Source organism: Carassius auratus, chromosome 1 (genome assembly GCF_003368295.1).
Source record: "Carassius auratus strain Wakin chromosome 1, ASM336829v1, whole genome shotgun sequence".
Taxonomy (NCBI): Eukaryota; Metazoa; Chordata; class Actinopteri; order Cypriniformes; family Cyprinidae; genus Carassius; species Carassius auratus.
Genome location: NC_039243.1, coordinates 33,273,943 through 33,290,013, shown reverse-complemented (window position 1 = coordinate 33,290,013; position 16,071 = coordinate 33,273,943). Strand labels below are relative to the sequence as shown.

Here is a 16,071-nt window from a genome sequence, read left to right as displayed (position 1 = left end):
ATCCGTTTAAAAGGAACACTCCACTTTTTTTTTTTTATAAATTAAGCTAATTTTCCAACTCCCCTAGAGTTAAAAAGGTGAGGTTTATAGTTTTCGAATCCATTCAGGCGATCTCCGGGTCTGGTGGTAGCACTTTTAGCTTAGCTTAGCATAGATCATTGAATCGTATTAGACCGTTAGCTTCTCGGTCAAAAATGACCCAAAGAGTTTCTATATTTTTCCTATTTGAAACTTGACTCTTCTGTAGTTAATCTTTGTGAACCAAAACTGAGGGAAAATAAGTTGTTTTTTTATAGGCCGGTAATATCACTGCACCTGCTGCACCCATGATACGGCAGTAAAGTTCCTTGATTATTACGGCAGAATGAGAGTATAGTTCGTAGCCATATCAGCCTAGAAAATCACAACTTTTAATTTTCCGTTGGTCTTAGTACACAAAAATTAACTACAGAAGAGTCAAGTTTCAAATAGGAAAAATATAGAAACTCTTTGGTCATTTTTGACCGAGATGCTAACGGTCTAATACGATTCAATGATCTATGCTAAGCTAAGCTAAAAGTGCTACCACCAGACCCGGAGATCGTCTGAATGGATTCGAGACTGTTTAACTCTAGGGGAATTGGAAAATGAGCCCATTTTTACCAAAAAAAAAGTGCATTCCTTTAATGTCGACATATTTGAATGTAACTCATTCTGACACAGTAGTACTGAGGGTTGTTACTGCAAGACCGATGCAACTGTGCATGTCAAGTAGGTTTAACCTGATTGTTGTGTTGACCATGCACTCCTATCTGCAAGCTGGCATAAAGTATGTTTCTGGCTTCGGTAAAGATTTTTTTTAAAATTTGATATTAAATCAAAAAGTTAGTTTTTTTTTTTTTATCAGATAAAGATTTAAAAACAGAATATGCCATGTTTTTTAGACCGTACTTTCTTTGGGAACTCAAATTTGTCTCCAATTTGTGCTTTACAGGGTCATTGAAATAACATGGAACCAGTTTTGGGCAAGGCATTTTCTTGAACTCTAACATAAGGTGCCTTTCATAAGGGGTCTGGCTGAGTATCACAAGCATTTTGACACACGACCTCGGCAAGCGTCATGTAGCAAAAACAAACAAAAAAATACAACTTTAAGACACTTTTTGCACTATTTAAACTTAATTTGTGTTTTTATGTTTTATGTAGCTTTAAAATCTCCCTTAAATTTTACTTTTGGTGCGGAGCAAGAGAAGATCTAGTAGTTACATGAAGGAGTACCAAAGGTCACAAGAGCAGTATATGGTTTGATTTGCGTAACCTGTGACTTTGGAGTCTCAAGAGTTCAAGTTGAAGGCAACTTATATAATTCTGGAAAAGACAAGTTCATTTCTTTACATTTTATAATATTTGGCGTTGCAAGAGGTCTTTAAATAGGATTATTTTATTTTTGGTGAATGTTTTTTTTTTTTTTTTTAAACCATGTCACTCTTTTTAAGTTGGGAATTTGTTTTAAATCAAGTTTTATGTACTGTTAATGTTCCATACAGAAACTGCCCAGAGTTGAAAAAGTACTAGCAAAGCATTCTGAAATTTGAAAATGTGTAATGTCCTCCAAAACAAAACAATCCTCTAGTCCTGTATTTATTGAAACAACTCCTGTGAATTTACTCTTTGCCAAGTTGTTTCTAAATCATTTAAGCATTAATTTACATTCAGCTTTATGTTCTCTTTGCACTACCAAACCCAGACTAGCTACCAGTTACATTTTCTCATTTCTGACTTAAACCATTGTTGTAATGTACAGTGTATTTTTTGGTGCAATGTTTTACTCTCACAAAGTTGTAAGATTCTATTTTCTTTCTTTTTTTTATTAAAAGGTTTAAGATGATCAAGAGGCAAATGTTTTACATATTGTTTCTTCAATACAAGAACTTTTGTTGTGCAACTTTAATTTCTGATCTATTGTAGTATGTGATGCCTACCTCCTGAAATCTACTGGGCATGGTCTAAACTGATTAACCCATTGTTGAAACCATGTCATTCATTTAAGCCCCTACCAAAAACATTAAAACTGGTTCTACAGCATGCATGTTTAGTTATTTATTTAAATACTGTGATGTTAGCTCTAGTTCCCATCTGATGTGCGTGTTACCAATCTGTGGCTCTGTCCATGTCATCTTAGTTCATTTAGGTTCTCTGTAACAAGACTGGCTTGCGTCTGTGCAATACAAGTTAAGAACCACCTTAGAGGCATCTTTTTTGAGAAAGTGTATGTTCATTTCCCACCTAGTTTATTCTATTAGATTTAAACCATTGTGTCTTGGTACTTGTCAGCTAGAGGATTTGTTCTGAAACTGCTAAAAAAAACTTCAGCCACATCCATCTACATACCCAGTGCCAACATAAAGGGGCAAAAGTACAGACAAAAATGGTGCATTATATTTTTAAACCTATGCCAACCAAATGCTGGAGATGAAGCTTGTTATGAGAATCATCAGGAGGCCTTCTGTATATTGTCTTGCCATTTTGAAGTTTTGGCCACTGTAACCTTGTTATCTGGTGCTATATGTTGTACATAAACATACAAATTATGTACACATTGTATTTTCTGTTTTTATACTTGCCTTCAAAGAAGCTGTCTCAATCATTAGAACAATAAAAGCTCTTGCAGACATTTTTAAGAGTAACTGTGTTACAGCTTTAAACTTTTATTTAGACTGAAAAATGCACACAAAGTATTTTTTTTTTACTTTCAAATATTAGCTATTATTGACATAAGCCAACTGGTCATACTAGAATCTTAAAATAGCAAAAATAAGGGAACAGTTTGTCATACTAGCTCACATGCATACTAGCTCCGAAAGTGGACCTTCTTAAGAACCGTTGGCCTCCTGGTTCATTAGTGCAGTCAGATCCTGCTTTGTTTTATCTATTGCAGCCATCTTTGCACGGCGAGTTGGTCTTACTGATGAAGGCTCTTCAGGAACATTCTCTTCATCACTATAGATTGGGATGCAAGCAAAAGATAAGCAACCCACAAAAGGAAACATTTACATTTGAAATTAAAAACGAATCCATTAGTTAGGATGTGGAACAAGCCAACCTTTCCTCAGAGGACAACTCTGCTTTACTGGCTTTCTTGCCATTCTTTGCAGTGGAAGCTTTTTTCTGGCCTGAAACACAACAGTGTGGAAGTTAACAACAATCATTAATCCTCGTTGTATTTTATTACAATGAATATAACTGTACCTCTTTTTGCACGTTTAGCTTTAGTTTCATCTTTGTTCACCTCTGCAAGAAAGCACAGATAGGTTTGTTAATGTAACAGATACTTATGTCAAATACTTTCATTGAATCAACCGAGGATTATGAATCCAAATAGTTATCAAAATTATACTTTAAAACTACTTCATCATGGTACGACTCCACCAATAATTGCCTCTGAATATACATACTAAACTATACAGATCTAAAAACAACGTTAGATGAATAAATAAAACTATATTAATATACATATGAAGAGTTTGGTTCCAAAAAGCAATAAATCCATTTTGATTAATTAGAGTAAAAATGTTTTCTTTACCAAGAAAGTGGCCGGATGGAAACCAATATTTTCTGTTTCAAACTTTCACATAGCATCTTTAGGTTATAATAAGATTAAATTCAAATCTAGGTTCTGATTTTCAAAGATTTATTATAAAAATAAATGTATATAATTTTTTTCCAAAATGCAATGATGATCCATATATGACAGCCTCTGAACTTGGTCAATACTAAACTAATACACAAGCACTAAAAATACATTCATCAGTCATCACTCCCAAAATGAATTCAACAGTCATCTTGTTAATGCTTTAAATTAATTCAGCAATAAAATAAAATTCCAAAATAATATTTACCTTGCATTCAACTTCCAAAAGTGCATTCATCTTTGCAATGTTTCATTTAGTTGACTAGTGCTACAGTGGCATGTGAAAGTTTGGGAAACCCTTGCAGTCCCCAACTCACACACTGGTGAGTAAAATCTGAGAATGTATTAGCCATTGGCTAATATTAGACATCATTTAGTCACCAGATTAAGGCGGGTGTACACGGTGCGATTTTTGCTGTCGTACGAGTTCGCGTGCCATTTTTTTCAATCGTGTGGAAATCGCGTATTCTCATATGGTCGCGGCTCGTATCATTTGCGATGAATTACGAGCCGAGCAGAGTGGCTTACGAGCACTTCCCGACCTCCCGATCATTTTCCTGACCTCCCGATTATTTTTAAACATGTCTAAAAAGTCCGTGAGCTATCGGTTTGAATTCGTGCCATTTGTGCGGTTGAACGAGCCGATTTGTTGATTTATCTGAAGTTGACCAATCACGAACTAGGAAAACCACAGAAGAAGAAAGAGAAGACTGCAGCGCCACGGCGAATGTGGACTATTGACCGGGGGGATAAACTCGCTGAACTCTGACAGGAACAGTGAGCGCTGTATGATGTTTCTAGCAACATATTCCAATGCCTTTTTAGTTCTCTCTCTCTCTTTCTCTCGCTCACACACGCATATGTAGTTTACAGGGACTCTCCATAAACGTAACTATTCTATACTGTATATCCCCATACACTACCTCTATCCTCACGGAAAATGCATGTTTAAAAATTCTATTAAACACCATATAGTAAGCCATTTGGTTTACGAGGGCACAGTAATTGTCCTCACAAACCATGTTTACATTTTAATACCCATTTCAGATATTTATAAACCATATACAAGAACACACACACGGTAACCAAACGTCCCGGTTTCCTATTGCTGAAAATGAACCTGTACGGGTAGGAAACAGTCACGGCTCGTATCAATATTTTATTTGCCGTTATGAGAGAGGGAGAGCAGTTATATTACAGTGATCCTTCTGTGCGTGCAGCGCTGCTTCAAGTCGAACGCGTCTATCAACTTCGTGCGATTGCTTCTGAAATTCGCAGGTTGTAAAATCGTGTTGTATATCATGTCGTCCGTACCATTTTCAGATAAACTCACTCGTGCCGTGTGCGTGGACATACGATCTTCCGACCATCCGAATTCGCACCGTGTACGCCCGCCTTTACTCGCAATGTAGAGGAGGTTGCCTAATAACTCTGCAAATATCACATTTTGTGTAAAATTAAAAAATTAACTTTTCAATACCGACAAGACACAATACAGATTTTGGCTGAAACTCAATTGAAAAAAATAAAAAAAGTTTTGGAACAAAACTCTTCATATATTATTCACCAAGGGAACAAGTTTTTGATCTTTAACCCTCGATACATTTCTCAGCCTGGTAATTAAGGTTAGTTTATTACTAGCTAGTACCTCCATTGTTGTCATCCAAGTTCTGCAAAGTTGTGTCCTGGTTACCAGCTGATTTGGAACAACGATCTCCATTTAGCTGGTTACAAAGCTTCTCAATAATCCTTATACAGTGCTTATCTTTTACTTCCTGTAAAACACATGCACACACAAGAGCGAAGTCACTTGATGATCATAACTGCTTACTAATGATGTTCTAATTTGACAGAATATTTATTTTCTATTTCTGCTTAATCTGCTGTACTTTGCGTTCATCCAGTGTAACTCTCCAACCACAAAAAAAAAGTACCTGTAAAATGTCTTTTAACAGGAGTTGCAATTCACAGTTAGCTGGTCCAGGTTCAGTGTTAATCTCCAGCCAGCTGAGAGTTTTACAGAAGAGACGCACCTCGGGAGCAGAAATGTCTCGCAAGATTTCATTACAGACACGTACTGCCAGAGAGTCATGCACAGACACAGCCTGCAAAGAATGTAATCAATCACAAAATATCGACACTTTAAAGCGCTTTTTTTTAAGCATGCATGTGTATTGAAGTGTACCTGTACCGCTGCAGGCTTCACAAGAGTGCTGGGTCGAGTTAGTTCAACAAACAGTTCAGCCACGTTGGAGGTGTCTACCTCAGACAACGGAGATGTCACAGGAGCATTGAACAGAGTTCTCATGGTTGGAAGAAAACTCTCCTCCACACACTCTTGATTTGTTCTAGTGTACAACAATTACAGGGACAACTGTAAACATCCGTCTGTGCAATTACAAGTCATTAATGTTAATGGCAGAATGAACAAACACCGAATTCATTTAAGAGATAGTAGCGATGTAACGGTTCACTCAACTCACAATGTGATATGATTTATGATACTGATTTCATGATGAGATTCTCACTTTTTTTTTTAACAAAATTGTTTTAAGACACAAATGAAAAGGTGCTCTTTTATTATTTCTCAGACAAAATGGTGTACATTTATTGTGTACAAAAAAAAATATTTCTTACTTTTAAATCCAATGGTTAATAAAATGAAACAGCCTCAATGCATAAAACAGATGACTGAAATTAAATACGCTATTTCAAAGTTGAATAAAAGTCTCATGAGTCTGGAACAGTATTAGTGTGCGTAAATATCGGTTTTCATTTTTGGGTGCACTTTCCCTTTCATTACACTTGAAGCAAGAGATGTGTACCTGCTGGCGCGGGCATACAGCTGTAAGAACACCCCCAGGCAGTGGCGCAGTCTTTGGTCATCCTCGGTCACAGGGTTGTACCACAGCAGCACCAGACGGGACAACAGCTTTGGACTCAGGATTCTCCCACAGTACATCAACCTTGCCAGACCTTCTGCAGTCTCTGTGCGGAGCTCACAGATCTAAGAAATGGAAATTAATGTTTTATTTGGTACAGCATTTGCACTACATTGGAAACAAGTATTGTTGCTTAATACTTTTTTTTTTTTTGACACCAGAGATATTTTTTCCAGCATTCTTTGATGAACAAAAATCTAAATACTACCACATCACCAATTTAACAAATCATTGCTGAATGAATTATAAAATAAATAAATAATTTATAAAAAGAAGAAAAAAAACACTGACCCCAAGATTTTGAACTAGGGCAAGAATCTAGCGATACGATTCGTATCGCGATACAATATATTGCGATACACTGCAATACTGTAAGACGATATATTGGGATATTACATAATTTAGGAATAGGATTTTTTTTTTAAATAAAGCTGACATTAAGAAAACACCACCATATGCAAACCTTAGCAAAAAAATAAATAATTGTCTAACCAGAACACACTGGCATCTGCATTTGCAATAATCAGTCCCTATAACATTCAACTTTATTGAACCAATTTTTTGTGCAGTATGAGTAAAGAGGGGGAAATTCAAGTGCTTGCAGTATTCTTTGGTCAATGTATACATTTATAAAAAATACCATATATATTTTAAGACCCTGCTTTTAAAGGTTCACAGTTTAAGTTTACAATTGTAACAATGTAAGATTTTGATCTGAACAAAAAATTACATCTGCTTAATATAAATGAAAATTACAGTTCTTGCAGGATTCCTATAAAATAAATAAATAAATACAGATGTTTTAACATTCTCAGAACCTTTCTACTTGGATTTCACAGGTTATTCGGTTTGTATTTATGTTCCGCGTGGAATTACAGAGAACGCGGCGCGAGCACCGCCCCATCTGCACAAAACGCAAATCACGAGAGAAACCTGCAGCCATTGGCACAAAAGCCCCAAGTAAAGACGGCACACTTCAGCTTTGTACACCGAGGCGGGAACTGGAAAATTTCTCTCATCCTCCAGCGAACTAGTGGCTGCCTTAATGCTAGTATTTCCGGTCACTGTTTAAGTTCAGAGATGAAGACTGCCATCTAGCGGTCTGGATATAAACTCAAAAAGAAACAACTGCCATGAATCTTGTATTATTATTATTATTATTATTATTATTTTTATAAATATCAATATTCCATTTTTGAAAATCGATACAGTATCACCAAACAAAATATTGCGATACTCACGTGTATCAATATTTTCTTACACCCCTATTTTGAACAGTGGTGTGAACTGTTACAAAATACTCATATTTTAATAAATCGGCTAATTTGAATAATTTCTGAAGGATAATGTGACATTGAAGACTGGAGTAACGATGCTGAAAATACAGCTTTGATCACAGAAATAAAGGAAGAAACCGACTGCAACTTTCATATCAGGTTCACTTGAAATGGTGCAACTAACCATTTAAAGTGAAGGTAAATGTTCTCTTTTTTGCCTTTAAGTAAATTTATTACAATAGGCATACAAAGATGATATATAGCTGTAGGGTATTAGCAAGAACTATCAGATTTATTAGAGATAGCAACGCTCCAATATAGTATAACCAATAATATAATGGACATGCAGTACCTCACTATCAAGGAAGTCTGAGAGCATCTTCAGGATGCTCTGAATGGTACTCTCCTCCTCAGCTTGATGTTCAGGCTGCTCGGTACTGTCGTCTTGGGAGACAGGAGCAGGCTTGTCTTGCAGGATGTTGAGGCCATTGAGCAGGAGCTGGTCGATGAGAGCTCGGAGAGCACTGATCCTGATTTTAGGCTCGTCTAGCTGTGTGATCTAAACACAGAAATAAAAAACAAACCTCTGAGCCACCAGGACAAAGTGAATTCATCCATCTTTATAGCAAGTGCATCATAAATACCTGCAAGAGCAGCACAAGGTGTGTGTTGGCAAGGTCTTTACTGTGGAGGGCAGCGGTTCCCAAACAGATGACAGCCATGTTGCGAACAGCAGGGTTAGGGTTGGACACACCTGGCAGTATCTAGAATAGAGAGATCACTTTTTGAAGTTGTATTCCCATAACTCCAGCTCTAATTAAGCACTCCACTGATTATGGGTTGAGAATCCAGAAACCAAATTGGCTTCTGATAAAAGTGTTATACACTTAGTAACCTAGAATGCAGAACAGCAGGAAATGGGTACTGATGTGAGTGCTTTTATGAATGTGCATTGTACCAGTGACTCAATCAGAGCATTCATTGTAGGGCAGATTCCTCTCTTGATGCTCATTTGCTTGAACAGCTCGGCACACATTGTCAGACATTTCAGCAAGGTGGTTGGATCACTCTGGGGGAAACAAACACATGACAGAAGACTACATTATGTGGGATTATATTTAAATTCGGCACTTCATGTCTGGCTTGCTGCTGCAAGCGAGTACAGGAACTTGCTAATGCCAATATATAAGCTGATATGAAGCGGTGATTATTTAAGACGAAGCTGCTGCACAAATAGCATATCAAATAACCCATAGCAGATCTATACAGGTGGAGCTGGGGACGGTGGAGGGTTTCAGAGGAACTCAAAGTGCGCTGCAATGCTTAAGCGAATGCTAATCAGCCATTTAAATATAAAGCAACAATCGCATTTGCTGCGTATGCAACATAAACCAATCATGGTTCCTGTTGCTGATGTTACCACTCCATTTTAGTATTATTGTAAAATGTGATTTATTCCTGTGATGCACAGCTGTATTTTCAGCATCATTACTCCAGTCTTCAGTGTCACATGATCTTCAGAAACCATTCTAAGAGGCTGATTCGCGGCTTAAGAAACATTTCTTACCATTATCAGTTGTGCTGCTTCATATTTTTGTGGAAACTGAAATATTCAATTTTTAATTATTTATTAGAAAGCCCAAGAAACAGTGCAATTAAAATCTTTCGTAACAATGTCGTTTTTAGTTTTCACTGTTGATCAGCATCAGTGCTGACTAAATAAATTACGGTATTTTCCGGACTATAAGTCACACTTTTTTCCATAGTTTGGCTGGTCCTGCGACTTATAGTCAGGTGCGACTTATCAAAATTAATTTGACATGAACCAAGAGAAAACATTACCATCTACAGCCACGAGAGGGCGCTCTATGCTGCTCACTGCTCCTGTAGTCTACACTGAAGACATAGAGCGCCCTCTCGTGGCTGTAGACGGTGATGTTTTCTCTTGGTGCTTGGTTCTAAATAAATGCGACTTATACTCCAGTGCGACTTATATCTGTTTTTTACTCGTCATGACGTATTTTTGACTGATGCGACTTATACTCAGATGCGACTTATAGTCCGAAAAATACGGTAACAGTTTTTTTTTATGTTTTTGAGTGTTTGTACGCAAGTGATTTGTACCTTTTCCACACGCTGCTCCTTGATGTTGTCAGCAGACTGTGACGCCTCCAGGACGAGCTGGTTCTTCAGCTCCTCGAGCTCAGAGATGGATTCTTTCAGCTCAGCTGCGCGACTGAAGTCCTGACAGCTGATGCATTCTTCTAGAGTCTGCTTCGCCTCCATTATCTGCACTCGAACCTCAGCCAGCTAGAGAAAAGTATTTTAATATTTTATTGAAGCCTGTCTAATGCAAGAGGGTGATGCGACTAATCACCAGGGGTGTATGAAGATCACTCACTTTGACTTGTTTTCTGCGTTTCTCATTCTCATCCACAGGTTCAGAGATGGGCAAAATGGGCTCTCTCACGTCAGATATTATTTCAGCGATCTGATTAAAATAACCACACGAGCAAAACAATTAAACTGTTGGAAAATTGCTGCAGAGAGATTGGAGCAGATCTCAAAGACCACAAATCATTTTTTTCAGCCATTGCAACCCCCTTGTAGCATGTGTGAAAAAAAAAACACTTGAATTTTTGGTGCGAGCTGTTTTTGATACATATCTGACCCACAGTCAAAGAAAAGTACATACTCTAATCTGAGAGGACTACATTGGTACAATATCAAGCAGGTTCTTCAAAGAGTATGATGGTCCCACAAAGACTGACCATCTGAATTTTCTGTGCATCGTCTCGTAGAATTCCAATCAGTTTCTCCACTAGCAGACCAATCAGAGCGCTGGGCGTGTTGGACATCAGAAGAACTTCCTGCAGCACTGCAACCATGCGCTTCCTAGAGCGGTTCATGAGAAGTTTAACATGCCACATTCTCAATGTAAAATAAATGTGCAGTTTAACAATAAGGGCGTTTTAGTAATAAAGAGAAACCAGAACCTCAAGAACTAAAGACACTAGTTCTCCAAATCATGTTTGTTCTACACTGATCAGTAAGAGATTAAACGTTTGGATAATTCCAACCTGCCGCCTTCTTCAGAAGTGTCCAGACACCCGACTAGAAGAATCAGCTGCTGTCCAATGAACTCTTGGGTCATCACCATCTCAAGCTGTGTCATATCTGCTCTCTGTTCCTCAGACAGCTGAGTGATGCTTTTTAGATAACTGAAACAAAAAGGCTTCCTTATATAACTGGGTTATCATTAGCAAAGGTTTCATGTTAAGGTGAATTCGACCAAGGAAAAAAAACGCCGTGGAAGAAATTTAATTAGCTAATTTAAAAGGATTAAAAGAAACAGTGCAATCACCTGTACAGGTACTCAGCAAAGATGGCCGTCTCTGGGAGTAACTGCTCCAGTAATTCCTCACCTTCGTTTCCTTTATTCTTGACAAACTCACACAACGCTCTCCAGTACAACACATTTTCACATGTTAGGGAGTCCACGGGGATTAGTTTCCTGCACAGAGAGATATGCACCTTTAAGAAGACCAAAGCTAAAAATTGTCACGAGATAGCCATCTGTCAAAACACTGAAAACAATTATATTATTAAAAACATAACATTCTCATTTTCCACTAGATTTTTTTTTAGGGATGGACATTTTTTTAAAATATTGCATTCAAATATTTGAATCTTATAAAAAAAAAAACCTGAATATTTGTTTATTTAAATTACGCTTAATTAGAAAGACGTTATCGTTTTAATCAAACATTATTTTGTCACCATTCCTGAACAATCTTATCAGGCTATAGCCTTTTCACAATAAACTTACAATTAAATAGACTATCCGGTTTTTTGTTTTCATTTGAAAACATTAAACAACATGTGCAAATGCAAAAAATGGTTGTAAAGCACATATTAAGTCGGTACGATGGTTATTGTGTTTGCGGTGTTTCAAATGTTCTTGCTGAAATAAAATAAAATTATATCTAAATGATCGAGTGAAGTCGTTTCCTTACGCTGTGTCATATCAATATTAACCTCTCAGTGTGTTATTTGCCCGCCCCGTCTCCACTGTGATTGGATGGCTGACTGAAAACTGACAGTGATCTTTGTGAAAGTGATTTTGCCCAGAGTTGAACATTTATTAGCGCTTTGTTGTGCTGCTGGAATCTTGAAAACTGTTGAAAAAATATTCTGTTTTAAGAATTCAGTTTCACATGACAAAGTTTGCGTGCTCTGGATTTACTGCCAGCAAAGTAACATTGTAGTGAAATTCAAATAGTCTTATTTTTTCTATTTCAATTATTGCAGATATAATATATTAGACTACTCGTGCACACCCCTAATATTTCATCTTCATTGATTTTGCCGATGCCGGCTCAACATCATGACATCTGTCAGCCAGTGGCGATAGACGATGGCATTCAATGCAATGCTTCTATTAATAGCTTAAAGCAAAGAATGATAAAATAAACCTCAAATTATTCCTATTTTCACATTCTATTTTAGATTTTCCATTAAACCTTTCTCAACATCCCAAATGAACACATGAAGGGTACAGATGGTTTGATTTATGCCATATGCCTGTTGCAGTGTTTAGATTCAAGTAACTGACCTCTCATTCAGCCTGACCCCGTTCTGCAGGAGGTCATCGGGGCTTGATGCCATGGAGAAGATGGCTTGTAAAGTAGTCATTGCAGTTTCTGCACAATTCTCTACATCCAATCTGTGAAGCAACTGCAAAACATCTCCCTGCTGCATGCGAAGCCAAGCAGGCAGCAAATGGGTCTTGACGACCTCCTTCACTGAGTCTAAAGGAAATACATATGATTTGTTTTATTGACTTGTACTATCCTGACAGCAACAAGGCTATTTCATGACGAGCGCAGAGAATTACAAGATATGCAACTTCACAAAACTTCACAAGAAGACATTTCTAACATGCATTCAGGTGAAACTTTTACAGAGGAAAAAAAGTTCTCATCTCAGAGATTTTTAAATTAAAGAAATATTTAGGCATTTCCCTTAATGGGAAAAACCCACATTTAAGTCTTTAAAGAGCCAGTTGTCATCTTGTAAATAACTTATTAATTTCTAAAACACTGTTGATATGAGATTGATATGAACCGTTATACGAGTACAAATGGATTCTTTGACAGTTTGATCAACAAACGCTGAATTGCCTTACCTGCAGAATCACTGAGACCTTCATGCAATAGACTGACTCTCTGAGCAATGCTCAGTGCTCGAATATGCACTTTCTCTGCCAGTACCTGAGCCACAAACATACACACATTATATTTGAACTTATAGCATACACTACCATTCAAAAGACTGGGGTTAGTAAACTTTTCTTTTGAAAGAAATTAAAACTTCTATTCAGAAAGGATGCAATAAATTGACAGCAACTTTTCTTTTATGCAGTTCCCACAAAAAATAAAAATAAGAAGCATAACTGTTTTCAGCATGTTCATGTTCCATTAGCACCAAATCAGTATAGAAGAATGATTTCTGAATACTAGAGGCTATTGAAATTTCAGTTGTCATCACAGGCGCAAATTATATTGCAAAATATATTAAAATAGAAAAATAATCTTTTAAGTTGTAATACATTTCACAGGGTTGCATTTATTGGTGTTTAAATAAATGCAACCTTGCTGAGCATGAGAGAAAAATCACACTAACCCCAAATATTTAAACGGTAGTGGACGTTTAAACATATCTGGACTAAACCTATTTAAACAATTTTACCTGATAAGCAAGTTTCCTGACTTTCTCTTTGACGTCCCGGGTGCGCTTGTAGATTTTAGAAAGTGTAGTGGCCGAGGGAGCGATGCAAGACAGCACAGCTCGTCTAACTTCAGGGTTTGAGTCATTTTCCAAAAGCAGCATATAAGCTAAAACACAGAATTAAATCACTTTTACCTTGTTTTAGTTCATATTCTTGAAAAATCAAGGATCAGTTATAAACATGTTAACTAGAGACTGTAACTTAATGTCCTTTAGCATGAAGTTTGAGCATTCTGAGTACCTTTAATAGTGGGGCAGTCCACGTTACTGGGGTCCTGGAGTCTGGACATGGCCAGTGCTGCCTGAATCCTAACATTAGGGTATTTGTCTGTGACTCGGATCAGCATGGCCTCGTGGATCCTATCCCACAGATCATCATCAATCTGAGCATTCTCACCCAGACTGCCCAGGAGCTTATTCACCAGCTGACAAGAACGAAACCTCACCGCGTGGCTGTTTGCACCATGAGACTGAGAGAGAGGAAAAGACAGTAAAGATTAGAAATCTAATGTAAAGAAGTAATGCTAATGCAGCATTTGAGTAGAATTACCTCTAACAGGAAGTTGAGCAGGACGTTCAAAAACTCATTCTCGTCCTCCTCCTCCTCTTCAGCATTCTCATTAACAGGAGTTTCAAAACTAGCAGCAAACCTTGTGACAAACTCAATGACGTTCTCCACCGCCGGCTCTCGGGTGTAAATGATCATGGCATACTTCAGGCAGCGGATGAACTCTTCGTGGAATTCAGTCTTATCTTCCAACTACACAGAGAACAGAATTAAAATCGATCTCTTATTCCTTTTTTTTTTAATGCATCAGACAATATCATATGCATCTACAGGTGCGTCTCATTAAATTAGAATGTCGTGGAAAAGTTATTTTCAGTAATTCAGCAAAAGGAGCCCCTACCAAGTATTGAGTACATGTACAGTAAATTAACATACTTTGCAGAAGGCCAACAATTCACTAAAATATTTTTTTTTATTATTGGTTTTATGAAGTATTCTAATTTGTTGAGATTGTGAATTGGTGGGTTTTTGTTCAATGTGAGCCTAGCCTACATCACAATTAAAAGAATTGACTTCAGTCTGTGTGCACTGAATTTATTTAATACCCGAGTTTCACAATTTGAGTTAAATTACTGAAATTAACTTTTCCACGACATTCTAATTTATTGAGATGCACCTGTTAAATTCCATTCAACTGCATCTATTTCACCAAACATAGTAAAAAAATATTGTGAAAAATGTTTTCCATTTAAAATGTTGATTTCAGCCGCCATATTGCCTGGCTTTTGCAATATACAAAGAGTTTATGTTGGGAGATTTCTACATTTCTAAATGACAATGATTGCTTTTACTATATGCTTTTGTTGTGCAAACGTTCAAGCATAGTTTTTAGTGTCATATGAACAATAAGAAATCAAACCAATATGCAGATTTAGGGCTCGAAAAACATTTCTTCATATTATTATTATCGAAGTTGAAAACAGATGAGCTTTTTTGTGCAAACTGATGAATCAACAGAATGAATCATTATGACAAACAGAAACCATTTAAACTAAATGCATCTCCCAAAAACACATTTCCTAACCCTAACCCAAAAAGGGTGGTATATCATAATGTGAACTGTTTAATGTACATCTGCAGTTGTACCTTATTATATCTGTTCTTCAAACTGGCAACAAGTTTGGCCTTGTTATTATGAGCTTTCTGTGCTCTCCGGAAAGCCTCTTCAATCTCTAGATCACTGTCTCCAGACATGTTGATGTTACTGAAACACACATACAAAACACATGTGTGAATGATATATACATTATATTATATAAAACCAACACATCCATTCATTTCAGAAAGATAGCAAATGAAAGACACCTACTTGAACATGTAACGTTATTATTTATGTCTTTAGCTGTTAATAGCACACTTGACAGGTGAAAGTTAATTCGTCAAACAGAGATACCTCAGAATCGTTACCTGATCTTTCCTCGACCCATCGGACACTTTTAATGATCTAAATAAAGAGTTATTCATTAAATGATCTAACGTTAGCACATACTACACAACTAGATGACATCCCATACTAAATAAAATAAGTAAACATGTGAAACAGCTGAATAAAATATAATTTTCCCTCTGTGAGAGCGTTTGTTTATGTTAAGGAACTGTTAGCATCGACACTTAGCATTAGCATCAATCCAAAAACACGAAGGACTAGCTCATAATTATAATTTTCAACTACTTAAAGTTTACCAGAACATTCGTCCTTGTTAGTTTCTCTGTATAATACTTAATTTCTGATCAACGCGTTTCGGGAAAATGGTTCAATCTTAATCGTACCTGCAGGAAATCGCTTTTGAAACTTCTGTCTTGAAAGACGTTGAAGCGCCACTT

General features: G+C 36.9%; 2 protein-coding genes across 4 annotated transcripts in view; one reads left to right on the top strand and one right to left on the bottom strand.

Moving 5' to 3' along the window:
* The window catches only part of LOC113108353 (ligand-dependent nuclear receptor corepressor-like protein), a 19,352-nt gene extending 17,006 nt beyond the window's left edge, over positions 1 to 2,346 (top strand). The window contains exon 4 of the mRNA XM_026271419.1: positions 974 to 2,346. Coding sequence (XP_026127204.1) covers positions 974 to 987 — 14 coding nt within the window. The 3' untranslated portion in view covers positions 988 to 2,346. The remainder of the gene's footprint in view (positions 1 to 973) is intronic.
* Positions 1 to 16,071, bottom strand: part of LOC113108369 (condensin complex subunit 3-like) — a 26,332-nt gene extending 10,261 nt beyond the window's left edge. Inside the window, exons 1-23 of one of the 3 annotated variants that reach the window (XM_026271458.1) lie at positions 16,018 to 16,071; positions 15,334 to 15,451; positions 14,230 to 14,439; positions 13,921 to 14,149; positions 13,641 to 13,786; positions 13,078 to 13,162; positions 12,505 to 12,700; positions 11,254 to 11,403; positions 10,970 to 11,110; positions 10,661 to 10,784; positions 10,291 to 10,380; positions 10,014 to 10,199; positions 9,457 to 9,492; positions 8,848 to 8,958; positions 8,534 to 8,653; positions 8,242 to 8,448; positions 6,496 to 6,677; positions 5,856 to 6,018; positions 5,605 to 5,775; positions 5,319 to 5,445; positions 3,229 to 3,270; positions 3,083 to 3,152; positions 2,824 to 2,979 (exon numbers count right to left, since the gene is read on the bottom strand). In XM_026271458.1, coding sequence (XP_026127243.1) covers positions 2,853 to 2,979; positions 3,083 to 3,152; positions 3,229 to 3,270; positions 5,319 to 5,445; positions 5,605 to 5,775; positions 5,856 to 6,018; positions 6,496 to 6,677; positions 8,242 to 8,448; positions 8,534 to 8,653; positions 8,848 to 8,958; positions 9,457 to 9,492; positions 10,014 to 10,199; positions 10,291 to 10,380; positions 10,661 to 10,784; positions 10,970 to 11,110; positions 11,254 to 11,403; positions 12,505 to 12,700; positions 13,078 to 13,162; positions 13,641 to 13,786; positions 13,921 to 14,149; positions 14,230 to 14,439; positions 15,334 to 15,441 — 3,021 coding nt within the window. In that variant the 5' untranslated portion in view covers positions 15,442 to 15,451; positions 16,018 to 16,071 and the 3' untranslated portion in view covers positions 2,824 to 2,852. Of the gene's footprint in view, positions 1 to 2,823; positions 2,980 to 3,082; positions 3,153 to 3,228; positions 3,271 to 5,318; positions 5,446 to 5,604; positions 5,776 to 5,855; positions 6,019 to 6,495; positions 6,678 to 8,241; positions 8,449 to 8,533; positions 8,654 to 8,847; positions 8,959 to 9,456; positions 9,493 to 10,013; positions 10,200 to 10,290; positions 10,381 to 10,660; positions 10,785 to 10,969; positions 11,111 to 11,253; positions 11,404 to 12,504; positions 12,701 to 13,077; positions 13,163 to 13,640; positions 13,787 to 13,920; positions 14,150 to 14,229; positions 14,440 to 15,333; positions 15,452 to 15,654; positions 15,707 to 16,017 lie in introns of those variants that run through there. The other 2 variants (XM_026271449.1, XM_026271467.1) reach the window with 2 other exon arrangements.